The 27,176-nt window shown below is 31.5% G+C and overlaps 3 protein-coding genes and 1 long non-coding RNA gene across 5 annotated transcripts; 2 read left to right on the top strand and 2 right to left on the bottom strand.

Moving 5' to 3' along the window:
• Positions 1 to 1,835: 1,835 nt before the first annotated feature.
• Positions 1,836 to 10,233, bottom strand: NADK1 (NAD kinase 1). Its single transcript, XM_068623409.2, has 11 exons — positions 9,982 to 10,233; positions 9,219 to 9,369; positions 8,995 to 9,114; positions 7,913 to 8,097; positions 6,588 to 6,701; positions 6,346 to 6,440; positions 5,618 to 5,724; positions 4,643 to 4,716; positions 3,816 to 3,894; positions 3,347 to 3,654; positions 1,836 to 2,388 (listed from the first exon to the last, which is right to left on the bottom strand). The coding sequence occupies exons 1-11, from the start codon at positions 10,204 to 10,206 to the stop codon at positions 2,080 to 2,082; spliced, it is 1,767 nt and encodes a 588-aa protein (XP_068479510.2). The 5' UTR covers positions 10,207 to 10,233; the 3' UTR covers positions 1,836 to 2,079.
• Positions 10,234 to 16,007: 5,774 nt separating this feature from the next.
• TRO (histone H3K4 methyltransferase TRAUCO) lies at positions 16,008 to 19,808 on the top strand. 2 transcript variants are annotated; one of them, XM_090297178.1, is made up of 3 exons: positions 16,026 to 16,192; positions 16,243 to 17,159; positions 19,417 to 19,808. In XM_090297178.1, the coding sequence occupies exons 1-3, from the start codon at positions 16,107 to 16,109 to the stop codon at positions 19,680 to 19,682; spliced, it is 1,269 nt and encodes a 422-aa protein (XP_090153304.1). In that variant the 5' UTR covers positions 16,026 to 16,106; the 3' UTR covers positions 19,683 to 19,808. The 2 variants fall into 2 exon arrangements, with proteins under 2 accessions (XP_068467188.2, XP_090153304.1); XM_068611087.2 differs by having other exon boundaries at positions 16,008 to 17,159.
• A 1,209-nt stretch (positions 19,809 to 21,017) lies between these two features.
• On the bottom strand, positions 21,018 to 26,963 carry LOC137809899 (ABC transporter G family member 15). The gene is made up of 10 exons (XM_068610983.2): positions 26,662 to 26,963; positions 26,090 to 26,340; positions 24,204 to 24,283; positions 23,617 to 24,078; positions 23,370 to 23,492; positions 22,973 to 23,083; positions 22,259 to 22,543; positions 21,889 to 22,161; positions 21,703 to 21,810; positions 21,018 to 21,532 (listed from the first exon to the last, which is right to left on the bottom strand). The coding sequence occupies exons 1-10, from the start codon at positions 26,679 to 26,681 to the stop codon at positions 21,176 to 21,178; spliced, it is 2,070 nt and encodes a 689-aa protein (XP_068467084.2). The 5' UTR covers positions 26,682 to 26,963; the 3' UTR covers positions 21,018 to 21,175.
• On the top strand, positions 22,044 to 24,166 carry LOC137810046 (uncharacterized). The gene is made up of 4 exons (XR_011080836.2): positions 22,044 to 22,181; positions 23,008 to 23,132; positions 23,408 to 23,526; positions 23,637 to 24,166. It is a non-coding gene; the product is annotated as an uncharacterized LOC137810046 (long non-coding RNA).
• Positions 26,964 to 27,176: the final 213 nt, after the last annotated feature.

A 27,176-nucleotide genomic window follows, 5' to 3' on the forward strand; every position in this document is an offset into this window, starting at 1 on the left:
TTATCTCATCTTTATCCTTAAAAATTCATTTATCATGGATATGAATATTTTATCTTATATTAAAAAAACATAATATTATCAAACATTTAATATTAAAATAACATTTATTTTTTTAATGTCAAATATTAAATAAAAGTATCAAATAATAATTAAATAAAAAGGTTAAATAATTATAAAAGGAGTACATTAAATGTATGAATTAGAATAAAAAAATATAAAAAAAATTAAATTACTGTTAAATTAAAGATGTTTTAATAATTTATAACAAATATTTTAATAATTTATAACGGAAATAAATATGTGAACACCATAAGTATTGAAATACATATGTGGATAAGATCGAGGTAAATAGGTCAATACTTCTCTCAAAAAATAAATTAGTGGATTTTTTTTACCTTTGCAATATTCTGCATTTTTTATTTTTGCATTATTTTTTTTACACCTAATGCTTCACCAACACTTCACTTTTAATTATTTATAATTTTAAAAATTATTTTAATATTTTACATATTACTTTATTAAAAAGATTTTTTTTTTAAATATTAATATTTTATTGTGGGGTAAAGTGGAAAAAATATGATGACTTTTTTAAATCTTTTATGTCCTTATTTACATTATGATTTGTCTATACATGTCATGTGTTCCAAAAATAGGATGAATAAGACGAGTTAGGATATTTGAAATATGCATGAATATAACAAAAATGGAAGTTTTTAAAGTTAAGGTCAAAACTCAAACAATTGACAATTTTACAGAGATGAAAAAACATTAATACCCCAAACAAGATTTATAAAATATAATAAAAAGGCTTTTTCTGGTAATGAAAAGTGATGTGTTGGAAAGAGGATTTGATACTTTCCAAAACGCAAAAAGTGGTTGCAGATTCCACTGGTCCAAACGAGAATCAATTTAGTGACCTGGTCGTTAATTTTTAAATATTTACAATAAAATTATTAAAAAGATGCATGAGTGTAAATTTAATAAAGCCTGTGATTAAGGGAGTGTATGCAATTAAGGTGTGTTTGTTTTGTAAGAATAATAAAAAGTGACTGTTAAGTTAATATAAAGAGTGGCAGATAAGGAACATTCTCATTCAATGGATGATGTAAGAATGAATACTTGGCCACATTTTTTGAATGCCACTTTTTAAAGTTTTCATATATCTCTAAAATAGGCCTAAAATGTTTGTTTTAATCAATATAGTTTAAAATTATATATTTGAATTTCTAAATGTAGATATTTAGTGTAGTTTTAAATAGCTTCAGTTAAGGTTTTGTTTTGATCTATTGCTCAATAAATATTTACAAAAGAAGAAAAAGAAAGAAAATTAAATTGACCTTTTTCACTAAATTAAAATTAACTTTATCTGCCTCAAATTAAAAATATAATTGTCTCATTTAACCTTTTTCAGAAGTAAAAATATATAGATTGATTTTAACTCATAAAACTTGATCTTTTTTCTTCTTTATAAATGTCAATTGAGAATTCATAAATACTTTAATATTAGCTGCTGTTTACATGGCTATCTTTCTCTTTCTTCAGTTTATTTCACTTTTATGAGTCACAAAATATATTTTGATAATTACTTTTTAATACAAAAGAGGTAGATTGATTTCTAAAATGCTTTTCATGCAATATCTTTTTAGAAAATTAATAATAAATTGATTTTGAATTATTTCTTTTAGTCAAGCATTGTTTAGGATTCGTAAAGTTTTTTTTTTAAGTAAAGTGACTGTAAAAAATAAAGATAATAAATCAGTGAATTGGTGAGACTTCATTTTTTTAATTTCTATCAACCCAAATTCTCTTCATACTTTCTCAAAATACTCATCAGCTATTATTAAAAAATTTATTCATATTTAAATGAACTGGAGAATAATTTATATTCATCTCTTTCTCAAAGGAGTATACATCATAAAATAAGAGAGGAAAAGGTGCAGAGGGGAATGATTTACTCTAAACTAAAACTACACTAAAATTGAAGTTGCTTCTAGATATTGTTGATGAAGAAGAACTAACCAGTTTCCAACTACAGTGCTCTCTACAGACTTACTAAGAAAGATGGATAATGAGATTTTGTCATGTTTCTCGAGGGCCATCAAATGATTGTGTCTTTCTCAAATTCCAATGGAGGCCTTCATGAATGCTGCGCAAGAAGTCATTTGTGGAATCATCCAAACAAGCCGTAGGAACAGGCCAGGGAGCCATGCTGCACACCAGTGCATCTCCAGGTGCTAACTGCTTTCTGTCCTTCCCATCAAATGATGCCCATGCAGGGCTTCTGCTGTTGAATGGTACTTGCACCCTCAAACTCACATGCTCAGGAAATATCAATGGCCTGAAGGATAGAGAGTGTGGGCATATTGGGGTGAATAAAATGCCTGGAACCTGCACATTCAAGACTCAGTTTCAGATGGAGGTGGAGACTCTGGTTATATTTATATTTAGTTCTAGCCCAGTAAGATGAAATGAATCGATGAGCTTTATGATGATGACACTGGCACAGTAAGGTTAATGGGAATGTAACTTCAAATAAAGTAGATTTCTGTGGCAGTTGAACAAATATAGCAGACTTCATTCGGAGACACTGAAGATATTTTTTTTGATGAACTGACAATTAACAGATGTTGTTCGACTGCAATCAGTGCACAGGAATTCTACATTCAAATTAATCCATTATTTCGAAGCAATACTATTCTCTAGTTTTGACTTGTGTGAGACACTTAATTCAGAAAAATAGAAATCAAGCTAATAAGGCTTGCTTATTTTCAAATTCAATTTTTTTCACCCAATTTTCAAATTTACATTTTCACACCATGGGAAGAGTCAACTGGAAGGTAGTCCAAGTAAAACTCAGTGTTCCTTTATCCACACAATTGTTTCTGCCAAATTGCTTTATTTTCCTTCAGTTAACAATTCTATAAATCTTCGAGTAATTTCCCCTGAAACAAGTGGCATACTGGCACTACATAATTCCCTCCCAAAACTGAAACTCCTTGCACTGAGCTCCCCCAAGAACTTGATCAAATCAAAGCTGCTATTGTAAAATTCTCACACTAAGGACCCACTAAAATCACAATGATTTATTTTCTTGGAGAATCACAATACCCATGACAAGGAAGCAAAAAATCTATAGCTTCTTCAACCTTAATAACATTTTTCGTAAATATTTACATTCATTATCTATTTTAAGACCGAGAAAAAACTTTAATTTAAGAGAAGGATTGACCAAAATTTCCATTGTAAAATATTATCTTTATTGATTGAGATAAAACACGTTATCAGAGAAAATAAAATAAACTTCTGCAGTCAACACATACGAATAAGAAACTATTCAGCAAAGTACCTGTGGATGGACCATTGATCCTCCAGCTGCTAAAGAATATGCTGTACTGCCAGATGTAGTGGATAAGATTAATCCATCCCCTTGCACACACGTGACAAAGGAGTCGTCACAGTAGCATTCCAAATTTGTGAGGAAAGAAGATATTCCACGATCAATTGTAACCTCATTTAGAACAAGTATTGGTTCTTCAGTTTCATATTCATTTTTAGCTGCTTCTCGTATAACATGACATTGTAAACGATGCCGTAATGTGATACTAATGGGGCCCTTTAAAATTGATTCAAGGCATTCTTTGTAATGTTCACTATCTGAAGGATGGTTAAGTTCAGTTTCCAATTAGAAATGAAAAAATATATTATATAAACAAATGAATAACTTGATCTATCTTCTAAAAAATACGTTACTCTGGTAGTAACTTGATCTATCTTCTAAAAAAGATAATATATATAAACACAAAGTTGGAGGATACAGAAAGGGGTCATAAAGCCAAGAGACCCTAAAGAAAAGGGGACAATGGGAGGCACTGGCCCTTTGAACACAGATGCTGCCTGCACATTTAGTACACGATATTAATCAATTTCACTAAGCAAACCAATATACAACACGTAATAGAATAGGTAAAGTAAAACCAAGTATCATATCTAATTACCAAACTCTTTAGGAATAAATGATTGCCAGAGATTAATAGTACAAAAGATAACCCATCCTTAGTCTAGCAGTCATCATATTCTTAGAAAAATCAATCCAAAAGGAAAAAATATGCAAATCCAAGATCAGTAATTAATTAAATGAAATTTAAACTCTTAAGATGAAAAAGTTCTTTTAGTGATTTAATACACTAAGTAAATGCCTGATTCAGACTAACCTCAACATGATATCTTTCCCTCGAAACTATCTCAATGCATAGAATCATTCACAATAAAGCATCAAGAAATATATACTATTACTACTAATAATAATAAAATAAAAAAATCAGCAACTCAAAAAGTGCTTAAACTTCAGACATTAGTAATATGGATAAATTACTGGAAATCCGAGAGTTTCTTTGGTGGGCCAATTTTCTATTATTCACAATGCCTGTTGGTTAAATTTTAGGCAAATAATTTATGGCTTCTAACAATATTTTATGTGACAGAGTTGACAGGTTTCACTTTGAAAAAGTGAATCTTTACAAGATTTGGATCAGAAATAGTTTTCTTCCGAGACTAAATACAGGAAATTAATAGCTTGAATGCGTATTAGAAATCTGTGCTGCTTTCATATAATGGCAACTTAATTTAGATTGATCTCACGTACCCATAGGACAGTACCATCTCCCCCAAGAGTTACAACGAGGTCAACCTTAGTGTGCAGCATCAAAACTTCCTCATCTACAAAAAAATGTCATTGTTCATAAATAGCCATAATTTTCAGAAAATAACAGTATGTGAAATAGTTTATTAAAATGATAATAAAGGACATTGTATGAAGTAAAATTCCTCGTCTTATTTCAAGCAAGAGGCTGTAATACACCAGACAAAACACGATATTTTTTATGTAAAATCATTATTTGCTTAAAAAAATGGATTAATAGTTATAATTTTCACAAAAATAATAGCATGCAAAATAGTTTATTAAAATGATAATGATAATAAAGGATACTGTACGAAGTGAAAATGATAATCTTATTTCAAAAAGGAGGCTGTAATACAAAAAATACAACATGACTTTTTAATCTAAAATCATATTATTTGCTTAAAAAAATTATTGATTTGGGTCCATCAACTCAGCTAAACTCAAATAATCTTGGTCTGGTGCATACCAGTGGTAAGTAATGCAATATTTGCATGCTAGCCTATTGAAATAGCAAGTAAACATGTTGATACTAAATGAAGGAATGGCACAAAATAACTTGACTACTAGGTATCATTTAGGATCAGGATAGCCTTCAGGATTTTGCTTTATATGTCCGTTATTGCAATAGAATAAAGACATAACACATATTTTATATAGCAGATGACACTCAAGAGTTTTGGGATGCAATAAGGAACAGTCAATGAAAGAATAATAGACAATTAATTTGGTTTTATGCTAGTGTGTCCTACCATAAAGGCTATGTATCTAGTGTGGGCTTTGATGAAAATAAAAAACAAAAAAGATAATATATATAAGAAAATTTTAAGAAAACAGCCTGTGATGTTCAATCCTCCAAAGATAACCTCAGTGTACAAGCTAGAAAAATTTGTGAAGCCGATTAAGTGAAAGGTGTCCTTTTATGAATTAATTGCTTACCATCATTCCAAGTTTCTACAAAGTTAAAGTATGATGATTCTGTCAAAAGCTCCACCCTGACACGTGGTTCTACATAGATGTGTAGATTCTTTTCCTGCCTCAACCATCTGGGAATGAAAAAGAAGAAGTACACAGCATATTTAAATGAAGGTTTGGCATGAGCTGAAAAGGTAAAATAAAACTAAAGTTTTCTGCTCTATATAACCGGTTATTCACTTGTACCAAAGGCAAATTACATGGAAGGCTAAAAAGGCACAGGATAGATGTAAATAATAAATAATGAGAAGTGGAGTTAAACTTGAAAATAAACAATCTTCACTTAGCCACATCAAACTCACAAAAATGAATTTCAAAATTAGGTTAACTTAATTTTGCACAAATCTAGTGAAATAATAGAATCTTGACCATCCATTATGATTGAAAGTTAAGACTCTCACATTTTCATGTGCATAAGTATGTAAGCACAGAAAGCTCTTCCATATTAAGCAGATATCTCAATGTTTTCCTAACAACTGCTACGAAAGAATGAATGATAAACACCATCAAATGTAGAAAGTTTTGCATAAAAATGTAAAATGATTTTTGAGCTCTATGATCAAAATTAATTTCCTTATCAGCATATTCCTTACTTTTATGAAGAGTTTTAAACTCAGATCGGTACTATGTTAAGGAAAACCCAACTTTGGGAAACCTAAAAGTAAAAACAAACAATATATTAGAGTTCATACCTGATCATTTCAGAACACAGAATTTGAACTGAAACTGAATTTGGTTTGGTCAATATGAGCACTGTCTGCGGGCATGATTGCCACTTCAGAGAGATCTGAAATAAATAAACTTCTCAATTAGACAATATACAAATATAGCCATTGAAAATTTAGAATTAGCATGAGAAGAAAGTTTAGAAAAAAGGAGACTAGCTTATTGATCACAAGAGTAATAAAATCAAATCGCCCACAACAAGAAACACCTGCTTACTACTGCGCTCTGCAGTGGTTATATTTCCTCTTTCAAAAGAGACAATGTCATGTTTGTACTGATCACTTTGATCATCTTTGCAGAACCATGAAAGTTTAAATGAAGCCTGTCTCGAGAATAAAGAAATAAATTAAAACCAATTTGCTTAGCTTAAGCAGGAATAAATCGAAGCTTATGAATTGCAAATTTAGAAGGAGACAATAAGAATATGATTTGGAAGTAAAAATGTAAGAAGATGCCTTAGCACAGCCTTTTAAGTTTAGATATATGGAATAAATAATACAAAATGATGTAGAAATTAATGAGGATGTCACACGCAAGATACTTGCAGGATGCATAAAATAGAGAAAAAGGCACCAAAGGTTATTGTGATCACAAGGTCCCAACCAAACTCAATGGCAAGCTTTTGTATTGCTATAGGTCTGACTATTTTATATGATAGTGAGTGTCGGATTTTAAAGGGATAAACTAAGAGAAAGGTGAAAGTAGCATAAATGAGAATATTAAAATGAATGTGTGACCACACAAGAGAGGTCAGGTTACTGAATGGTTATATACAGAAAATAATGGTGTGGCCACTCATTGAGGAAGAGATGATAGAAAATTGATTAAGTTGGATAGAAAATCGATTAAGTTGGTTTGGACATGTACACAATTGGCCATGAGAGGCACTGGCGAGAAGAGTAGATGGCACAATTTTTAGTCCTGTAAAAAGGAGGAGATGGAGAGGAGCTTGGAATAAATCGTAAAGGGAGATCTAATGGTAAATAATATTCTTGAAGCTTTGATTTTTAGCAAAGCTGAATGATGTTCTGTGATTTATATGTAGCGAATCTCAGTCAGAGATAAGGCTTTGTTGTTGTTTAGTTAGGGTTGTGTTTGTAATGCTAAGATTATCTGACACAACCAAAATAGCAAATTACAGCAAGGATATGAACTAGTTACTGGTAGGATAAATTTGTAAAACATGTGGTGATGGTACTTGCCCAATGTCATGGAAAAAGATGAACAAAAAATTTAGTACTAATTTCCATAATTTTGTACCAGTATTAACATTCCTAGTTAGTAGTTACCCCAGTTGTCATTTGAATGTAATGGCATTAGGCTCAATCGACAGCTTGTGCTGTTCTGAAGAGTCATAATCTGTTCAGCCTTATGGATGTTTGAACATGAGAAACATAAAAAAAAAAAAAAAAAGGCTAGACAAACATTTGCAGAGACACAAATATTTCAAAATAAAAAATATCAACAGGAAGCCCAACTGTGACAAGATGATCATATAGCCCAATTTGCTTCAATCACAGATTTATAAAATACCTTTTTGACTATCTTGGAATCAGAAGTGGGTGTTCCATCCTTAAGAACCTCATGGGAGCAAATACCATTCCTCGAACAACATTTTCCAGACTGTCCGTTAGCTACATTACATGATTTAAGTTGTTTGGCAGGGCTATTTGTCCTCGTATCATCAAGATCAACTTGATGCTCAAGACATGGTTTTTCTGAAATAAAAACAAAGAGAAATTACAAACTTCTAAAGTTGAGATGAGATATATATAGAACATCACATAGCAGAAGAGATAGAAACCACATAATGAAATAGGCCACATAGTAACATAAATATGGAAGACACGGAAAATTAGAAAATTCTAACATTCACTTTCATGCTTCAATCACTATATCTTTGAAAATTTTCAGTATTGCCAGTGGACCTTCGTAGATTTCAGAAGCTTAGAAGGTACATATTAACATCCAAATATTTAATCATTTACTTCCTCGAGGTGAGGATTGAGATCATCAAACTAACTTTTTTGCAACCTTACAAAAATAGGGGTATTATAATTTCAGTAGCAGAATTTATGAAAAATACAATATTGTGTCGAATGACCATGAATACACACTGAAATGAAGGGAAAACCAAGACGCTCAGAAAAAAATGCAATGAAGAAAACCACTCCTTATTTAGCAAAAGATTTCAACCGTAAAAACATACAATAACAAAATATGAAGCCAAAAAAAGTACTGTCTTTTAGAGGGTAAAAGTAGACTTCATCACTACTAAACAGCACAATACAACTATATGAACTTGAATTCGAATCACTAACAGATAGAAATTGCATTGCATCAAACAAATACTTGAGACAGCAATATTGGATGAGATGGTGAGTACGAAAAAAGAAAATAAGAAGTAACTGATATTGTATATAACTGAAATACGAGAACAGAATTGACAAAAAGAAATAAATTGTTCATCAATCTACAAGTATACAGAGAGCATGATCACAGTTAAGTCAAAAACAGATGAAATAATTTCCTTTCCTTTTGAAATATCAACTGCTACAGAATGGAAAATTTAAAGATAAAAAATCTTCATCTTGTAATTATTCAGTTATTAGAACCTGCGTGTTCAAACTTCTGATTCCGATCCCTCTCCAGCTCATATTTACGTTTCCATTCAGCAGCCTCAGCTTGAGCAGAAGCTTTCCCTTCAGCAACTTGCCTGAGAGCCTTTGCAACAGCTAGAAGGAGTTCAAGATAAAATAAGGACAAAGATCTTTGCATCAAGATCATGTCTTGTTGCAGTTGATATTAATAATTTGAACATAATACGATCATATCATACTTCTTAAAGCTTCAGAAAACTCTATAAGATGGTCATCCGATCCCTGGATGGGAGATTGAAGAATCTCTTGCACTGCTTTCTCTGGGAACAGAGAAAAGGAATTGACAAAACCATTCTCAGGCTGTGAACACGACATGCTGTTGTTATTTCCCTGTTGCATAAAGTAAATCAGACAAAACTCACAAAACAAGAAATATACACTTGTCACAAATACTGATATATGTGAAAGTGAAAGTGCTGCCCTCTGAAGCAAGATTTGTGCTTTCATTAATTATAAACATGAACATGTGAATGACCAGTAGGTATTCATATTGGCAGATACATCTCTATGAAGGTAGCACAGACTGAAATGAAGAGTAGTGACTTACAACTAACCCCACCTAACAATCAACAAATTTTGTTCATACAAGCAATCCTACTAGACGCTGATCCTACAACTAATAAGGGAAATCAAGGTAAATTTTGACTCTAACTCATTTTCGGTATTCACAGTTTTATTTTCCGTAAAAACAAAAGCATGAAAAGTGTAGCCAATTGTAACAGTAAACGATTCCCCGGCTCCCAGATTCCAGGAGCAAACTCCAAACCTCAAAATGGGACACAAAACAAAGCATTCTACTGAGCAAAACTTGCAACCGAAGAAAAACCCTATCAATTCATGAACCGAAAAAACCAGCAATTAAGATTAAAAACCAAAGGAAAAAAATAATTGAAGCTGAAATTATTAAGATGATGAAATCAATGAAGATATGAATTGAATTACCGAGGAATTGAGCTTGTTTGGAGCCATAAGAGAGATTGGAGAAGACAGAGAACAAAGGAAGATGAAGAATTTGGATCCCTTTGTCTCGTTTCTGCTCCAACACAATACAATGCAAAGTGTTTGAAGAATTTTGACCTTCAAATTTTTATGCTTATATTTATACATATACAACGCAACGCAACGCAACGCAAGGCACATGCTGTTTCTGTATAATAGATTAAACATTTCGTTCGAATTTGGAACAACCCAGAAACAGTGAGGTTTTCAGGTTTTTATTTATTTATTTATTTAACTATTTTTTTTTTTTATTTTTTTTTTTCCTTTTCCTTTTAAGTTAATTAATTCCTCACGACAGATAGGTAATTAATTAAGTAATTAATTAATTAAACTGTGCTTTGAAATTAACATGAATATTAATTTTATTTATTATGTGAATATTATCGGTCCATTTAATTCTTTATATTGAGAAAAAAAAAAATTGAATTGCTTCGTCAATCGACACGCTTGTTCGAGTCAATTGATTTAGTCTTCTTCACCCAAAAAAAATATAATTATTTAATTCATATTATATACTAAATTAAGAATGGTTGTTAAAAATAATAATTTAACTTTTACTTTTTTAATACTAAGAATTAAATTGATGAGTGGTGTCAATTTCAACTCCTCTTAAAAAACAAAATAATTTAACTTAACTATTATCACAATTATTTAAAGTTAATTGACCAAGTAGATAAATATTTAATTGCATAATATAGAACTTTCGAATTCGAACATTATGAATAAAAAAAAATAGTCATTATTCTATTAATCAGCTTAATATTTATTAAAAAAATACATTTAACATTCAATATTTCATCTTCATATATCAAGATGTCTCCTTATACAAACATTTAATTAGACAATTTGTGTTTTTAATAAAAGTGAGTAAATAAATAAATGATATCTACTTAAAATCTTCTATTATTTATAATAGTTTAATTAATTTTTTTGGTTAAATTTTGTTTTTAAATTATAATACAAAATTATTTTTTTTTCTAAATTTTAGACCATTCATTCATATATTTGTAATATAAAAATATTGAAATAAGTCATTACATACCTAATCATTTCCCCATAACACAAATTCATTTCCCCATAACACAAATATTTAGATAGTCTAAAATTTGAAAAATAAAATAAAATTATATTATAGTACATAAACTAAAAATATATTTATTTATTTGTATGATTATTAATAAAAACATCTTTAACTTATGTTTAAAACATAATTATTTAATTTATTTATCTTTAATAATGTTATCATAGGACATTGCGAATATTCAAAATTAGTGGTGTTCTTTGATTGTATTTATTATATTTTATATTTGAAATATTTTATTTATTTGATAGAATTGTAAGTTAGTAAAATTTTTGTAAGCAATTTAAAATTATTATTGAAAATACATCATTGACACTTTATATATATATATATATATATATTATTCTGATTCATTGACCAATTTTGAGGAATTAACATAAAGTATAAGTTTGACATTTAACTAAAGTTAAAAATGAATATATGCCATTGCTAGGTCCTGTCACATCATTTGTTACAAACTTTTTTTTCTATTTCTCTAAATGTTGAGACAAAAGTTTTTAAAATATGTTTAAATTAAACAAAACTTTGATTAAAATATTTTTAAGGTATTTATTGCAATGAAGATCAACAAATTTATTATAAATAATAAATTTATAATTAAATTATATAACTTCTTTCAACTGTTAGTTCACACAATACTTACTCTTTTTTCTTATAATCAAATATTTTCGAAAATAATTTGTTTTAAATATATCCATCTATTGTAAATTTAAAATCTTCATCTGAAATGGAAACATTTTTAAACATGTTTTTTCAACAAGAGTAATTTTTTAAGTTTTTTCTTAAATGATAATTTGTAGGAATAACTTTAAATATAAATAATTATTTCCATAACAATTTGATTTATCATCTAATCCTAAAAAATCTCACTTTTTTCAACAACCTCAAATTATACACCTTATTTATATAAATAATAAATTTCTTAATTACTTAGTCCTTTCAAATTATTATTTTCATATTTATTTTTAAATTAAATGCTAGTATTTAAAAAATTATCAATAGTTAGAATACGTTTTCTCCCAATATACCTGGATATTTCACGTTAATGATATATATAAAATTAATTTTATAAAATCGATTTATAAAATTAAATTAAATTTAAAGTTTGATTCTTAATACAATAATTTTAAAAATATAATTTTCAATAAGCATAGAATAAGTTTAAGGTTTTTATTCTTAAAAATATCATTAGTGGGAATATTGTATCATTAATGACAAATTATTCCCCAAACAATGATGAAAGAATTTTAAGATTCTCACAAATATCATTCATTAATTCTGAATCTGAAATAGATGGAACACCATTCTTAATCATGTTCATAAATAAATAAATAAATATTCTTAACTTGTGTTTTTTTCCTATAAAAATTGTTGTCCTGATTATTATTTTCATTGTAGTAGGTAATGTCTTACTGATTAAGAAAAAGGTGACACTTATTTTTCTACTAATTAATATTATACAATTAACTGGACTAACTTCTATAATAGTTAATTTTAAAATTATGTAATATTTTTTATTGATTAATAATGAAAAAAAATATACTAATATTGTAGAAAAACTAAACTAATTCCGTATTTTATTATAAATGGTTTCTTCAATCTATTCTAAAATTATATACTATAAAATCAGTTTATGTCCAGATTAAATTATTTTTAGATAAACTGATATAATTTTTTTTCTAAATTAAAATATAAATAAATTAATTTTGTTTCATTCTTCAGTCATAGTTTTGACTCTGTTGCTTTGAAAGAATGAACAAAAAAAAAAGAGTGGAGTTTACGCGCAAACGCAATCCTCGCATTCATCGTCAACGAAACTATACCAACTACCACGCACGACCCCAACCAAACAAAACTTTGTTTTTTTTTTTCTTGGTTTTAAATAGAAAATTCTTCAATTAATTTTTTGGGAAAAAAATATATTTTCTACTTGGTCAACTTAAGGTATATTTTTTCCTGTTCTTAAACTTTTTAACTTTAAATCACTGTATAATATTTAAAAATTAATTATTCCATACAAAAGTACTTACCTCAATTTAAAATATTTAGTGTAATAAAATATATGTAATTTTTTAACTATTTTGTAATTTACTTTTTTAATGGTGTATTTTTAATATATATATGAGATTTTCGTCAAATAATAAATTTTGTTTCTTATTTAAATTTGATTTTTAAATTTTTTTTAATTTGTGTTGATATAATATTAATGTCTTTAAATACTCTGATGATAGAGACACAATGAGACGATCCATAACACTGTAATAATAATATCACTAAAAAAAATTATTATTTTTAAATATTTTAATTTATTTTTATTATTAGTTTAGTGTATATGAAAAAATAACATGAAAGCTATTGTATATATATATATATATAAATAAAATAAAACTTAGGAGCTATAAAACATTGAAGAGTTTGAAAACAAAAATATGAGATCACGGAGTTGAGAAAACGGTGAAATTGAAGAAACAGAGAGTGAAATAATAAATAGATGAGAAAACCTAAGTTATCTTTGTTGCAAGATTCAGCATACTAATGATAATTTATTTTTTATAGTTCTATTGTATTATATTATTTTTAAGATATTTTTACAAATTTGATTAAAAAGTTAATTTTTTATTTAGTTATTGGTAAAAATAAATATTTTTTAAGATATAATTTTTTATTTTTATAATTAAATTTTATTTAATATTTAAATTTTTATTTTGTGTGGATATAATTTTAATGAATTTTTATTCTTAAACTTATAATATGTTTATTATATAATTTGTGGAATGGGAATTTCCTAAGAAAAAAATCTCATATTAATTGCAACAAATAATTAATGTTTCCTCATATAACTATCAAACATATTCCATCATCAATTTGGTCATGCCAAATATAGAGTTGGTTGGTTGGCAATAAAGATCCTCCCTCCTTGGAGGAATAAATAATTGAAAGTGACTAAATAAAAATAAATAAAAATATTTGTTATTATAAAAAATTTACTTTTATTATTTATTTATTTTTATTTCTTTATTATAAAAAAAAACAAACTACATTTATACATTTTTCCATACAACCGACTTACCATTTTTTCCATATTTTTTTCTTATTTTCTTTTCTTTCCATACTCATTGGTCAACCAAACAATCCCTCAATGCGTTTTTTTTTACCTTTTTATATATTAAATTAATGTTTTATTTAAAATAAAGATGCATCACTTAAAAAGTTATATATGTAAGTAAATATTATAAATCAATGTATTATTTACATCAATATCAAATAGTATTTTATATGAATTTCAAATATACACATATGTCAAAATAAAATAAAATAAATAGAAATATTTTTTTTCTTGTAGAGTTTTGTCACTTTGTGTTGTTTTCGACTCTCATGTCGGGCGATTATCACATATTTTAAATAAACACGAGAAATATGGTAAATTAAAAAATTTTAAAACTTTTAATTTATCTTTAAATTCAGTTAGTGCAATCACAAACATATAAATTGTCCTACTTTATCCATTATAATGTGCTAAATAAACAAGTATTCATAGATAACTTGGGTTTAATATTATAAATTCAATGACATATATAAACATTTGACTATGTTTTTGGAAGATACATGTCTCATATTTGATTGAGATTTGCACTTGTCATAATACTTTCACTATGTGTGCACCTGTCATACTACAATTGACGTGTTATTTCTCGCACAACTACGTGAACATATGAACTAAGTTATCTCATACGACGGGGTAAATCTATATGACATGTTACACTAATTATTTTTTAAATTATGGACTCAAACATATGAACCTCATCAACTTTCACCACTTGGTACTTCTTTTTTGTGTGATTCCAATATACCAGTAGAGTCAATATATCCTATTTTAAACAAATAACTAATTCAATGCATAACCTAAATAATTTTAACATTATATTTCCTCTCCTAAAAATACCATGTCTCAATTACACTTCTACATGATTCATAATTCATTCAACACCTTGGTATACCATATAATCATATCGAATTTTAATTTTTAAAACATATTAGAAAATGTAAAATTCACATGCAAAACAAGTTTAAATCAAATTCACCCAATAAGTACGACTTAGGAACAAGTGTTATCTGATTTTTACTTTTTGAATTTTGTCCAACGAATAACTCACTTAGCGAGTCTGTATAATTTTGCATAATCTCCATAATTTTAAACTTGTTCAAGTGACTCAATAAAGTTTTTCATGTATTTTTCTACTAGTTTCCAAACTATGATTTTCAACCGTCATTTAAAAACACACATGATTATATGATTCCATACGATACCATTAAATCAACATTTTATAAAAAAAAAAATATTTTTGTAATAAGTTTGTTTTTCTTATTAAAAATCTTCTTAAATTCTTGATGGAAAAGTTAATAGAAGAAAAAATCGTAGTTTTTCTTACTGCGACTTCATAGTTTCTTCTAACACCTCTATTAACATCTTACATGCTTTTCAAAATATCAAAATTATTTTATATTTTATTGATATTTTTGTTATTTCATAAATATTTTTGAGATTCTATAGTCTAGAATATCTTTATTAAAAAAATATATTTTGACTGTGGAATTATAATGTTTTTTTTTTTCAAATTCTATAATTCAATATATATATTTTTCTCAAAAAATTGAAATTCAGATTATAAAATCTGGAAAGTATTTCTGAATCTTAAAATGTTTTTTATATTTTACAATCTAAAATATATCTTTTAAGGATTAAATTAGCTATGCCAGGAAAAAAACTATGGAGGTGTAGAAAGAAAACGCCCGTTAGAGGCCTTGCTATGGGCCTGGGGAAATCAAAAAGCCCAATGGGTCGTGGAAGTTCAGTATTCTCTACTTTCACTTTCTTCTATTTTGCTATATACTCTTTTATCGTCTTCTCCACTTTCCGATTCACTCTCACCGTTAAAACAAACCCTGGCTATGGATAGCTTACAAGCCACTTACAAAGACGAGGAAGATGAAGAAGACGAGGCGCCACCACCCGCCACCGCCACCGCCACCGCCGTCACAACCGTCACTACCGCCATCATCTCCACCGACGCCATAGCCACCGACGCCGAATCACCGGAAGCTCCTCCTGCCACCACCAGCACGCCCTCCGATACCCCAACCGAGCATCCCAACGACGCGCGATCAGAGCCCGACCCGTCTGACGAACTCTCCGACGATGATGCGGCCTCCGACGGGTCCAAAAAGTCCCCGAAATCCGGCCGTGAAGAAGGCGACGCCTCTGATGAGGAGCCGCCGCCGAAGAAACAGAAGCAGCTCTCCTCTCTAACGGCGGAGGCGGCGCAGGAGGACTCGCCGGTGCCGGCAACGGCGGATGGCGCCAACAACGCGACGACTCCCGCAACGAACGGTTCGGCGCCGAGCGCGAAGAAATCGAAGAAGAAGAACAACAACGTGTGGGCGACGAAGTCGACGCGGAAGGGGAAGAAGAAGAACAACCGCAACAACAACACCAACGGCAAAAACGACAACCACGCGAACGGCGAGGACAACGTGCTGATTACGCCGGTGCCGCGGTTCCCCGACAAGAGCGACGACACGGCGGAGATGAAGATTTGTCTGTCGAAGGTGTACAAAGCAGAGAAGGTGGAACTGAGTGAGGACAGAATGAGTGCGGGGAGCACCAAGGGTTACCGAATGGTGAGGGCCACGCGCGGAGTCGTGGAAGGCGCGTGGTACTTCGAGATTAGGGTTGTGAAGTTGGGGGAGAGTGGGCACACGCGCCTTGGGTGGTCGACTGAAAAGGGTGATTTGCAGGCTCCTGTTGGGTACGATGGGAACAGTTTTGGGTATCGGGACATTGATGGGAGTAAGATTCATAAGGCGAGTAAGGAGAAGTATGGAGAAGAAGGGTATAAGGAAGGGGAAGTTATTGGTTTCTACATCAATTTGCCTGATGGCAAAAACTATGCCCCCAATACACCTCAGTTGGTCTGGTATAAAGGCCAGCGCTATGTTTGTGCTCAAGATGCTAAGGAAGATCCACCCAAAGCGGTGCCTGGTCAGTTTTCAACTTTGTTATTTAGTTTTCATGATTCTCATTTACCTTTTTCAGCTAGGAAACTGAATCTTCAATGATAGATTTGCACTTGGTGATTAGTGTTTTTAAGTGAAGATACTATTGAAATACCTGGTTGTTGATTGCTTAGTGTTTGAGAGCTTAGTTGATTATTCATGCTTTTGGGAGGAGGGAGAGAATTTGACTTGACAACCTTGTTTTTATGTCTGGATTGCTTTATTGTGATTGTGTTATTGGTTCTGTTTTCTGCCTAGATTCTTAAGTATGGGAAACTGAATGTTGCCAATTTATCTCAGTATTTTCAATGATGGGTGGTGGATATACTTGTAATGGACGTTGAAGCTGCCAATGGGCTTGGAAACCCTTTTAAAAAATGTAGAATAGACTAAAAGGACCTGCAGAACTCGAACAAAAGGAAGTTAACGATTTATATCGAGGACAATGAACATAATAAAAACATTTTCTTTACAAATGAAAACTATGACCCATCCTGTGAAACTTAATTGAGAAATACTAAAGTTGTTAGAGACAGAGACGCAGAATGTAAGAATCTAGAAACAGTGTTTGAGGTTTGATAAAACAGAGATCAGAGCCTCCAGAGAGAATAATACAGATGAGTTGAGAGAGATCACAGAAACAAAACTTGATAGAAACAGAGATGAGAGAATTTGTTCAAAATTTTCACCCATTGCAGCCTAGAGACATGTAGCAGAGATGAGAGTAGAAATTGACAGTAAGGTTTTCGTGTCCTTTTTCTTTCTTTTTGTAACAAAAGTAAGTTGAAATACCTAAAAAACGTCTAGAATTTGGTAAACATGTGTTTGGAGGCAGCACAGAATTGGAAAATGAGGAGACTCTCATATGCCTTCATCATTTCCACTCTGGTTAATCTTGTGGAACTCTGTTTTCAATACAATTTAAAGTATACTTGCAAACCCTGAGTACTATGGGTTATTTCATATTTCAAAGTTCAAATCTTATTGATTGGACTTACCATGGACGTGGGATATTTTGTAATTTGGATATGGACTCATACATGGATGTACATCTGGGATATTCTTGGGCAGTAAAATAGGTGGAGCTTGATTTCAGATTACTCTATGCAAATAGGCCAATGCTTTTTTGTTAGCTTATTAGTTTCCAACCGTACCCCATATTGGAAATCTGATTCTTTCTGTAAATTCTTATTGTGAATTGGTCTATTTCTTTCATTCTTGTTTGTTGATTGATGGTGCATTATCCTTGCTATGACACTTCAGTTGATAAACAAAATCAAATTCTTCTACCAGTATGCCAATAATGTGAATAATTAGGGGTGGAAATGAAAATAAACTTGTTATGTGCTGTAAACATAGCAGTAGATTCTCATCAATTGAGTACAAAATGTTGGACACGTTACTTGGAAAGAAATGTCATTTTTCCCAATCTACAAATATTTAATGCTGATCCAACTTTTTTGAACTCTCTTCTCCTCAAAAGAAGGCAAACGAAATACAATTTAAGAAAAGTTCTTAATAATAAAGGTTGTGTTTTTTTAAAAATGTAAAAAACCCAAAATATAGAACTTCTATAAAAGTTAATTGGAGAATTTTTGTAATGAGAAGACAAGCACCTGCCCAAAAGACTAGGCCAAACATTATCCAGGTCACCCATGCTATATTTACAACTGGTTTTTTGGCAATTGGGGGGTGGGGAGACAGCATTTTGCAACATGGATTAGAGGTTTCAGTGAGTATACATGCTTTGTGATGTGTGAGGAGACCATGGCCATGGGCGAGTAGGAGCTTGTGAATACAGTGTATATCTGAGCTTATATTGAAATTTTCCCACATGCACTAATTTGTTACCTCTTAGGATGAAATGTTTGGAAGTGATTGAGAAAGTGAGAATGCAGAATAGCAAATATATCTGTAGCATTTTTTCTGGTAGTTAAGTATTATTTGTGCCGGTGCGTGCTTGTCAGTGAATCCTTGAAAACCTGATAGTAAATATCCCTTACAATTGAAACAGCTGTTGACATTTAATGACCACCTCCCTTGCATACAGTACATGTCTACACGATTCAAGTAGAATTTTATGACATTATTTGATCCATGTGGCCGAGACTACTAAGTGGGAAAAGGGCTTGATGTTATTGTTGTTCCCTTGCATATAGCACAAACATATTCCCTTTGCTGTAAGTTGTATTTTATGTGTTTAATTTGTAATTTTCTTATATTCTATTCTATTCTGTGTGCAGGAAGCGAGATATCATTCTTTAAAAATGGCATATGCCAAGGTGTAGCTTTCAAGGATCTCCACGGTGGTCGTTACTATCCTGCCGCATCAATGTTTACTCTCCCCAATGAACCAAACTGCACGGTTAAGTTCAACTTTGGTCCTGAATTTGAATGTTTTCCAGAAGATTTCAATGAACGGCCAATTCCTAGGCCAATGATTGAAGTTCCTTATCACGGTTTTGACAATCGAGTTGAAAATGGAGAATCTAATGAGAAGAAATCCTAGAAAGTGTGACGTGTGTTGCATTTTTTTGTTAATGATAAAAACTGATTCACAAATGATTAGATTAGTGTTGTAAACGTCTGCTAGAGAGAAATTGGCCGCGTCAATTACATGAAATATGTAGTTTCTTACTTTCTTTGCCTTATTATTTTTTCTATTCGAGTTACATATGGTGCAGTATGATCATGCGCAAACCCTTCGGATACTTCCTCACAAGGGGGATGACTACGAGCAAACCTTAGCTCACATGGTAATCTAATCACATCCCTCTCATAAGTGATCAAGATCTGATGCTACAGCTACCTGTGGCAATTTATTATAACAAATCTGAATTGAAACTCCTTTATGCTGGTCTGTGTATGCAGACATAACCCCAAATAAGAAGAGCTAAGTGCCATGGAGGTGACTCTGCTACTATGGAAACATTCAATACATTATTCAATCGGTTAATGAGCTTAAAGAAATTTACATGCTTTATTTACGCCAATTCCTCTAACATTGGATAACGATAGCCATTGAAACTGGTTCTCACTTTTCCAAAAGGCCTAACCCCAAGTCCCATTACAAATGCATCTACAAACATTCCATCATTTGCTTGAACAATTTGCACAACAATTTCATTAAAACGTCCCAAAAACTGTTTCAAAGATTCTTTCTTTGCTTACTTTACATAAAAAAATTCTCCCACTTTCAGAGGTTTAACTTTATTTGTTCCGGACAATAAAAAATCGTAGTGGTATCTTTGGGAAGACTACTAAACCAATCCAGCAAACATCTTACCACGCATTGCATCCAATCCCATGCACATTAACATTTGTACTCGAAGAATTTTGACATGATCACCTAGGTCCTACCTTTTATTAGAAAACGTATTAATCTTAGAAAAAACACATAATTCGGTGGTATGGGCTCCACTAAATTTTATTTAAGAAGGGTCGAAAATTCTGATGAGCCTCTTCTTAATGCCGAAAGCCAACCAGTTGATTCCTGATTGCCTGTTGGAACTCTTCTTTTGTTTTCCTAAATTTGTCGTGAATTTGAAGTGATTCAGCCAACATCTCCTATGCAACTACCACGGTCGCCAAACTTCTCCAATGCATGAATCGCACTCATCGTCACCTCCCGTCGGAATTCAGGTACAATTTGAAGTCCTTATTGTCTTGTTTGATTTGTTGTTTGTGAATGCTGTTTTGTTTGATTTGCTGCTCCTGAACATCTTCCATCTCTTTCTCCTTTTCTGTGAGTTTTGATCATTTATTTGATGTGACAAAAACTCAAAAGAATGGGAGACAACTTCGTTTAGTTCCGTTTTTACTTTGAGTAAGTTAGACAAACCCATACAAATAACTCATCGAATTGATTAATTAAGAAAATGTAATAACACTATCTATATAATTCATTTATAGAGCTTATCACAGTTAATAATTATTCATTCCTAAAGAAATAATAACAACTAACTAATTACTCTTCCATATCTGTGTCAGCAAATGATGGTTCTAATGAATAAGCGAGTTGAGATCCTCTGGAGGAGACAAGGGATGCAGAGATTGGTGCCGTTTGGAAGGGAAAGATGGTCCTTTCCTGAACGAAGGTCGCTTCTTTAAGCGATGCAGAGTTTGCCTGGCGTAGATGCTATAAAGAAAAGGTGCAGCTCTCTCCTTAAATTTGAGAATGAAAAAGGAAAAAACTCTAAGAAATATGAGGATGATCATGATTGCAGCTAGGTCCCACCACTTTGAATTATCAACTTTAATGCCAAGCATGGTTTTGAGGATGAATTCTCCTTTCAGTTTGGCGCCACCAGGTTCTAAGGGATCAAACTCCAATCCCATCAAGTCATTCTTGAAAGCCCCCTGCGTTCCCATAATCAGTAAGTAAGTTGTTATTGTTACACTACGCACTGAAAAGGCCAAATTTCAGAAGACACTAAATCTTAGTAAGTACCAATCCAGTCCCTGATAATTCATTTCATATATATATCCTTTTGATCATGCACTTTAGAAGGTGTTGCCTCTAAATTTACCTGCAATCCCCATGCGCCAAAATTGATGTATGATATTGGATAACGCCAGAAGAATTTGGGAAGATCAAGGATCCGACGGAAATAGCCAGAAGTCATCATCATAAGACCCTGCACACATATTTACTTAAATCAGCAACAACGATTTTTCAATTGAAAATGGGGTTATATTGTATATAGTACACTTACAATATATCCCGCTCCAATTGTCAATCCCATGAGGAAGTTGGGAACCAGTGAAGCTATAATCATCATGGAGCTCTCCACAACCGCAATGCAGCCCATAAGATCCAGTGTGATATACAGAAAGTGTGAAAATTCTTGACGAGACGAAACCATATAATAGGTTATTGCCCCCGTAGCAGTGGACATCACAGCCAAAAACGGAAAGGAAGACAGAAAATTTGAGAGAATATAGACTCCTACACCATAATAACCACTCATTCTTTCTTTGTAGAAGACCTGTATCCAGAGGGTAAAAGGTAAAAGAACTAAATGTCACAATGCTCTTGTAAACATGTTTTTAACTTTTTCATTTTGCATAAAAAACTTTTCATACCTTCATTTCTTCTAAGAAAGAAGGGAAGCTCCCAATGGACATGAATGTCATGAAACCTGAGATAAATCCGGCACATGATCCTCTCGCAAAAATGGCTCTGTAAGTCGTTCCAACTCCATGAAAGATTGTTCCAACGCACAAAGATAAGGCAACGTAGGTAGTTATCCTTATCCAGTAGTATCCCAAATCTCTGGACATGTTCAGACATGATCTCCGAGTCAGCATTGATAATTCCTTCCACCTTTTGGTTTCGCATTTGCTTTTACTTTCAAAATCATGTCCTTCCTGTAACATGCTGGCCTTTACTTCCCACAAAATATGTTTTGAATAGTTGCAAAATGGAGTATTAATAGTTATGTGAACCATTGTATATTGATCTTTTTCCTGTGCATGTCTTTAAATTCAAGCACATGTGTTTTCTAAGAGTCATGATCTCTTCTACGAAAGGATTTCTTATATTAGTGCATTTTCACAAGAAGCCAAAAACTAGCTAAGAAATAAAAAACAAAATGAGGTTCTTAGAGTGTGACAAGTTCACCTTTCTCTATTTATCTCCCTTTGTTTTTACGACACACGATGAATCCATCAATGTTATACTATGTTTTTTTCATAGCTTAGCTAGCTGTATAACAGTTTCAGCTCATGCGAAGAATATCATTAATTACGTGAAGTTTTTATGTTCTGTAAACAATAGTTAGTTATAAGGCTTCTTACTATGTTTGATATTTCCTTGATTCTTTCCCTTGCAGTGGTTGCATACTCAGACCATCGGTATTTTTCTACGAGTGTTGCTTTGATTTCTGCAGTTGATAATGATACTTCTTCCTGTATTAAAGGAATAAGGAAGACAGTGAGAAAGAAGAAAATTTGATATGTGAGTCACCTTTTGAACTATAGGATCCTGCTTTGCTAATTATATATACGTTTCAGCTGTAGCTAGACAAAGTTAATTTCTTTTGCATGATATGCATGTTCACCTTTTAATAAAATTTAATTTTCCGAGAAAGAAGGAAAACAAGAATAACCAAATTATAAGAAAATAATAATTATAGGGAAATAAAGAAAGATAGACAAATAAATGAAACTCAATATAAAGAATGGTTATATATACTTGTCTTGTTTGAGAGGCCGTGATTGTGTCTGTGACAGCGTCGAAGTCTGAATTGATACAACGGAGGAAATGATCAGAAGGGTTTCTTCTACTTGGACACGGGAATCCCGCTTTGGCAAAGAACTGCATGCGCAAATACCATATATATGGATAAACCGTGTCAGTTTTTCACCTATTAATGTTCTAAACACATGATTTTTGTAATTGTGACAGGATAACATGAAAATTTGCTTTAGAATATGAATACCTGAGTTGCCTTTTGTGCAGGTCCAAAGTATACTGTTTCGCCCCCAGAAAGAAGAAAAAGATGATCAAAAAGTGCAAAAACCTCACTACTTGGTTGGTGTATAGAAGAGATAACAGTCTTGGCATCATGAGCCAAATTTCTGAGAGTTTGAGCAACAAAATATGCTGAGGCACTATCAAGACCAGTGGTGGGTTCATCAAGGAACAAGAGGGTAGGTCTTGTGAGGATTTCAAGAGCAATGCTTAGCCTTCTCTTTTCTCCACCGCTTATACCTCTCAAATGCCAATTCCCTATTAACCGATCTGCACATTCTTGAAGACCCATTTCCATAATTGTTCCCTCTATTCTCTCATTCACTTCTTCTTTCCTCATGCTTCCTGGCAGCCTTAGATTCGCTGAGTAATATATTGTCTCTCTCACTGTTAGAGTTCCCAGCATTGTGTCTTCTTGTGTCACATAAGCCTGTGTGTTATATGTATATCATATCATCAACTATTTATTCACAACCAAATATCAAACACCTTCATCAAATTCATTTTTCTTTTACAAATTTAGTGCCATTTTTTACTACATAGACTGATACTTACAACACCTCCATACTCCAATCTCCTCTTCTTTCCATTTAAAAATACACTTCCAGACATGATAACGTTTCTGGAGAGTCTTCCTGCAACCAATTATCTGATGTTAATATATAGAGGTTTAGCCATAAATAATTAAGAAACTCAACAACACCACTAAACTAGCTTTTATTTTTTTACAGGTAAAGATAATTTTATTAAAAGAATTAGAATTGGACAAGAAATAAAAAATGTCACTTTTAATAGCTTAAAAAAATTCTGATATAGAGTTACTTAGAAGAAAATCATATAAAACTCGGGATCTCTCTAACTTAAACCTCTTAAACCTCTTTACATAGACGGAAAATAAACTCGATCAAAAATCTAAATTGCTATAGAACATTGTGTGTAGTTTTATAGTTTTGTTCTTTTCCTTTTCTATGTACTCTTTTCCTTCTTATTTGATTAACCCCTTTCTTGGACACCAATTAATGGAAGGAATGTTCTATAAAAGCTCCCCTCACACTTCACATTAATGCTCATCTCTTATGTGACAATACAACCTGAATGTATAGGAAAGTTCACAAATTGAATTGGGGAAACCTGATGACATTGTGAGAACCAGGCAAAGTGGTAGGATAGGATAGTGAATCTAGGAGGAAGAACAAAATTATCTGCTTTTTTTCCTACACTGGGATGGTTATACTAGAGAAAAGATTTAATAATAAAACATGATAAGGGCAATTGAAAATAATAAGAAATATATAGAATTACTTTATTTTACGTGTCAAAGTATTAGTGATGGGACATATCGGACCATGTTAAGGAGAGATATCATTTGAATATGGTCATTAATATTACCAGAGTACAAGCATTAAATTTTGGCTGCAAAAGTAAACTCAATAATGTCTAGAGTGATGAAGTAAAAAGTTGTATGCATGATTGTTTTAATCAGATGAGTAGAAAGGTGGAAGAATCAACTACTATATATGATTGAAAAATTAGGAGGAGAAAGTAAGCTACATGTTGCTAACTGATAAATTTGAATCTTGATTTCAAGAATGGTTAAACAAACAAGAAACATGAGTAAATTTCTTAAGAAGGAGATAAATTTGGGAAGAGATCACAAAGTTGGTTGTTTGCTTACCTATTGTTTTTCATATGAGCTTCTTCCAAAAACCTTTTTTTAAGCAAAAGTGTCACCAGCAAAACCATTTTCAGGTATAAGTTTACTACACACATCCTATCTGTCATTTATGCTTCCAAACTAGAGAAAGATAAAAAAAAACAGTTTGTCTCCCTATTTTATTTTCTTCCAGCTGTGAGTTCTTGTCCTCTAATCCAAAAATTCACCTCATAAATTCAAATAATTTTAATATATAACACATGAAAAAGTGACCACACAGTTGATTAAACTAATTAAGTAATGGAAGTCCTTAGATTTCCTTGTTAGGAAGGGTTATAGTTATGATAAGTTACTTGTCTTGGAACAATATCAGTCTTCCCTCATTCTGATTTTAGTGTCAACTCTCATTCTGATTTTAGTGTCAACTGATACTCGTAATATTCTGCATATGTCTTTTGATACTTATTGAACTACACTAAATTATAATTGATTTTTTTTCTTTCTGAAATGTGAATCTTGCATGAAAAGATGAAACAATTTTAAAATTCTATTGTGACACCATAAAGGTGTCGTTCAAATATTTTCCTTAAAAAAGGAAATTCTGCATAATATTAGATGATTTGAAGTCCATAACCACATGACCTCAACAAGGATACTTACCATGTTTGGTTCGCTCTTTGATTCAAAAACCAAACATGAAAGACCATTAATTTTGCCATGAAAGTCGTATACATAGTACAAGAAAAATAACATGCACATACACACAGAGAAGGAAGTAGAGATGAACCTGCTAAGGCATCAAGAAGAGTAGATTTTCCAGAGCCAGAAGGACCCATGATAGCCATGATTTTGTTTGGTTCAGCATATCCACTCAACCCATTAAGCAATCTCTTAGTGTGTCCATTTCCAAAATTTGGAAGCACAACACTTAAATCTTCCCACACAAGATACATCCCTCTCTTCTCTGAAACTCCCATTGTTTCACCACACTCAGCAACACCATTTTCATTGGCAGTTGCTGCTTCTATCTCCATTTCTCTAAAATCCAAAACAGGCTTTTGTTGATCAAAACAAAGAGGGAAACAAATAGCATAGATACTCTGATATAAATGCATATCTATATATGCACACTGAGATGTGGTTGACAGAGAAGAAAAATATCTAGTGAACGAAAATAAAAAGTGAAAAAAACATGCAATATCAACAAAACCAATTCAATTTTTACTTTGTTTTCATCTTATCAGACATGCAATATTATATTTTACTATTTCTCTTTCCACTCTCATATTCCAATTTGGGTCATTCTTGGTGTATTAATTTGATTCAACTCCCACAGATAGAAAAATAATAGTGACGTACCTTGTATCAGTTATGGCCATGCAGGTGAAGGATAAAGACAAGTCTGGAGTACGGCTCCGGGGATATTTAAATTAAAGATTAGTCTTTCCATCACAATTTGTTTACAGTAAAACAAAAATTATTCATTTCTGTTTCCATCTCACAAACTTTGAACTTTTGAAAGTTTTCTCTATGATCATGGTATAGTGGATCACTGTGTTCTGAGGGTGTGGATAACAATTCATGCCTATTTCAGTGACTCCAGTAGTTTTGCTTCTTCTTTTCATGGTGATGAACTTCAGGTGTTTTCATGTGAATCTGACATTGAAGGCCATAGACATTCTGATATATATATATATATATATATATATATATATATATATATATATATATATATATATATATATTTTTTATCAAAGTTGATAGTCACAAGTGCATGGTGTTTGGTGTGGTGGTGGCCACTTATTATAAGTCTCATTCATGCTCTCTTATTCTATGTAATCAATATAATTCCTACTCTACAATTTGTGGGACAT

This window comes from Phaseolus vulgaris, chromosome 11 (genome assembly GCF_051622355.1).
Source record: "Phaseolus vulgaris cultivar YP4 chromosome 11, ASM5162235v1, whole genome shotgun sequence".
NCBI lineage: Eukaryota > Viridiplantae > Streptophyta > Magnoliopsida > Fabales > Fabaceae > Phaseolus > Phaseolus vulgaris.

Excerpts from the sequence above, each read along its gene's own strand:
- TRO (XM_068611087.2), top strand. The coding sequence starts at position 16,070 with ATGGATAGCTTACAAGCCACTTACAAAGACGAGGAAGATGAAGAAGAC. Across the intron at positions 17,160-19,416 it reads TCCACCCAAAGCGGTGCCTG|GAAGCGAGATATCATTCTTT; the intron begins GTCAGTTTTCAA and ends TTCTGTGTGCAG.
- LOC137809899 (XM_068610983.2), bottom strand. The coding sequence starts at position 26,681 with ATGGCCATAACTGATACAAG. Across the intron at positions 23,084-23,369 it reads CGGCCTCTCAAACAAGACAA|GAAGAAGTATCATTATCAAC; the intron begins GTATATATAACC and ends CCTTTAATACAG. Across the intron at positions 22,544-22,972 it reads TCAAGGAAATATCAAACATA|GAAGGACATGATTTTGAAAG; the intron begins GTAAGAAGCCTT and ends AGCATGTTACAG.
- NADK1 (XM_068623409.2), bottom strand. The coding sequence starts at position 10,206 with ATGTTTAATCTATTATACAGAAACAGCATGTGCCTTGCGTTGCGTTGC. Across the intron at positions 6,702-7,912 it reads ATTCCAAGATAGTCAAAAAG|GCTTCATTTAAACTTTCATG; the intron begins GTATTTTATAAA and ends TTCTCGAGACAG. Across the intron at positions 3,655-3,815 it reads TGGCTTTATGACCCCTTTCT|ATAGTGAACATTACAAAGAA; the intron begins GTATCCTCCAAC and ends ACCATCCTTCAG.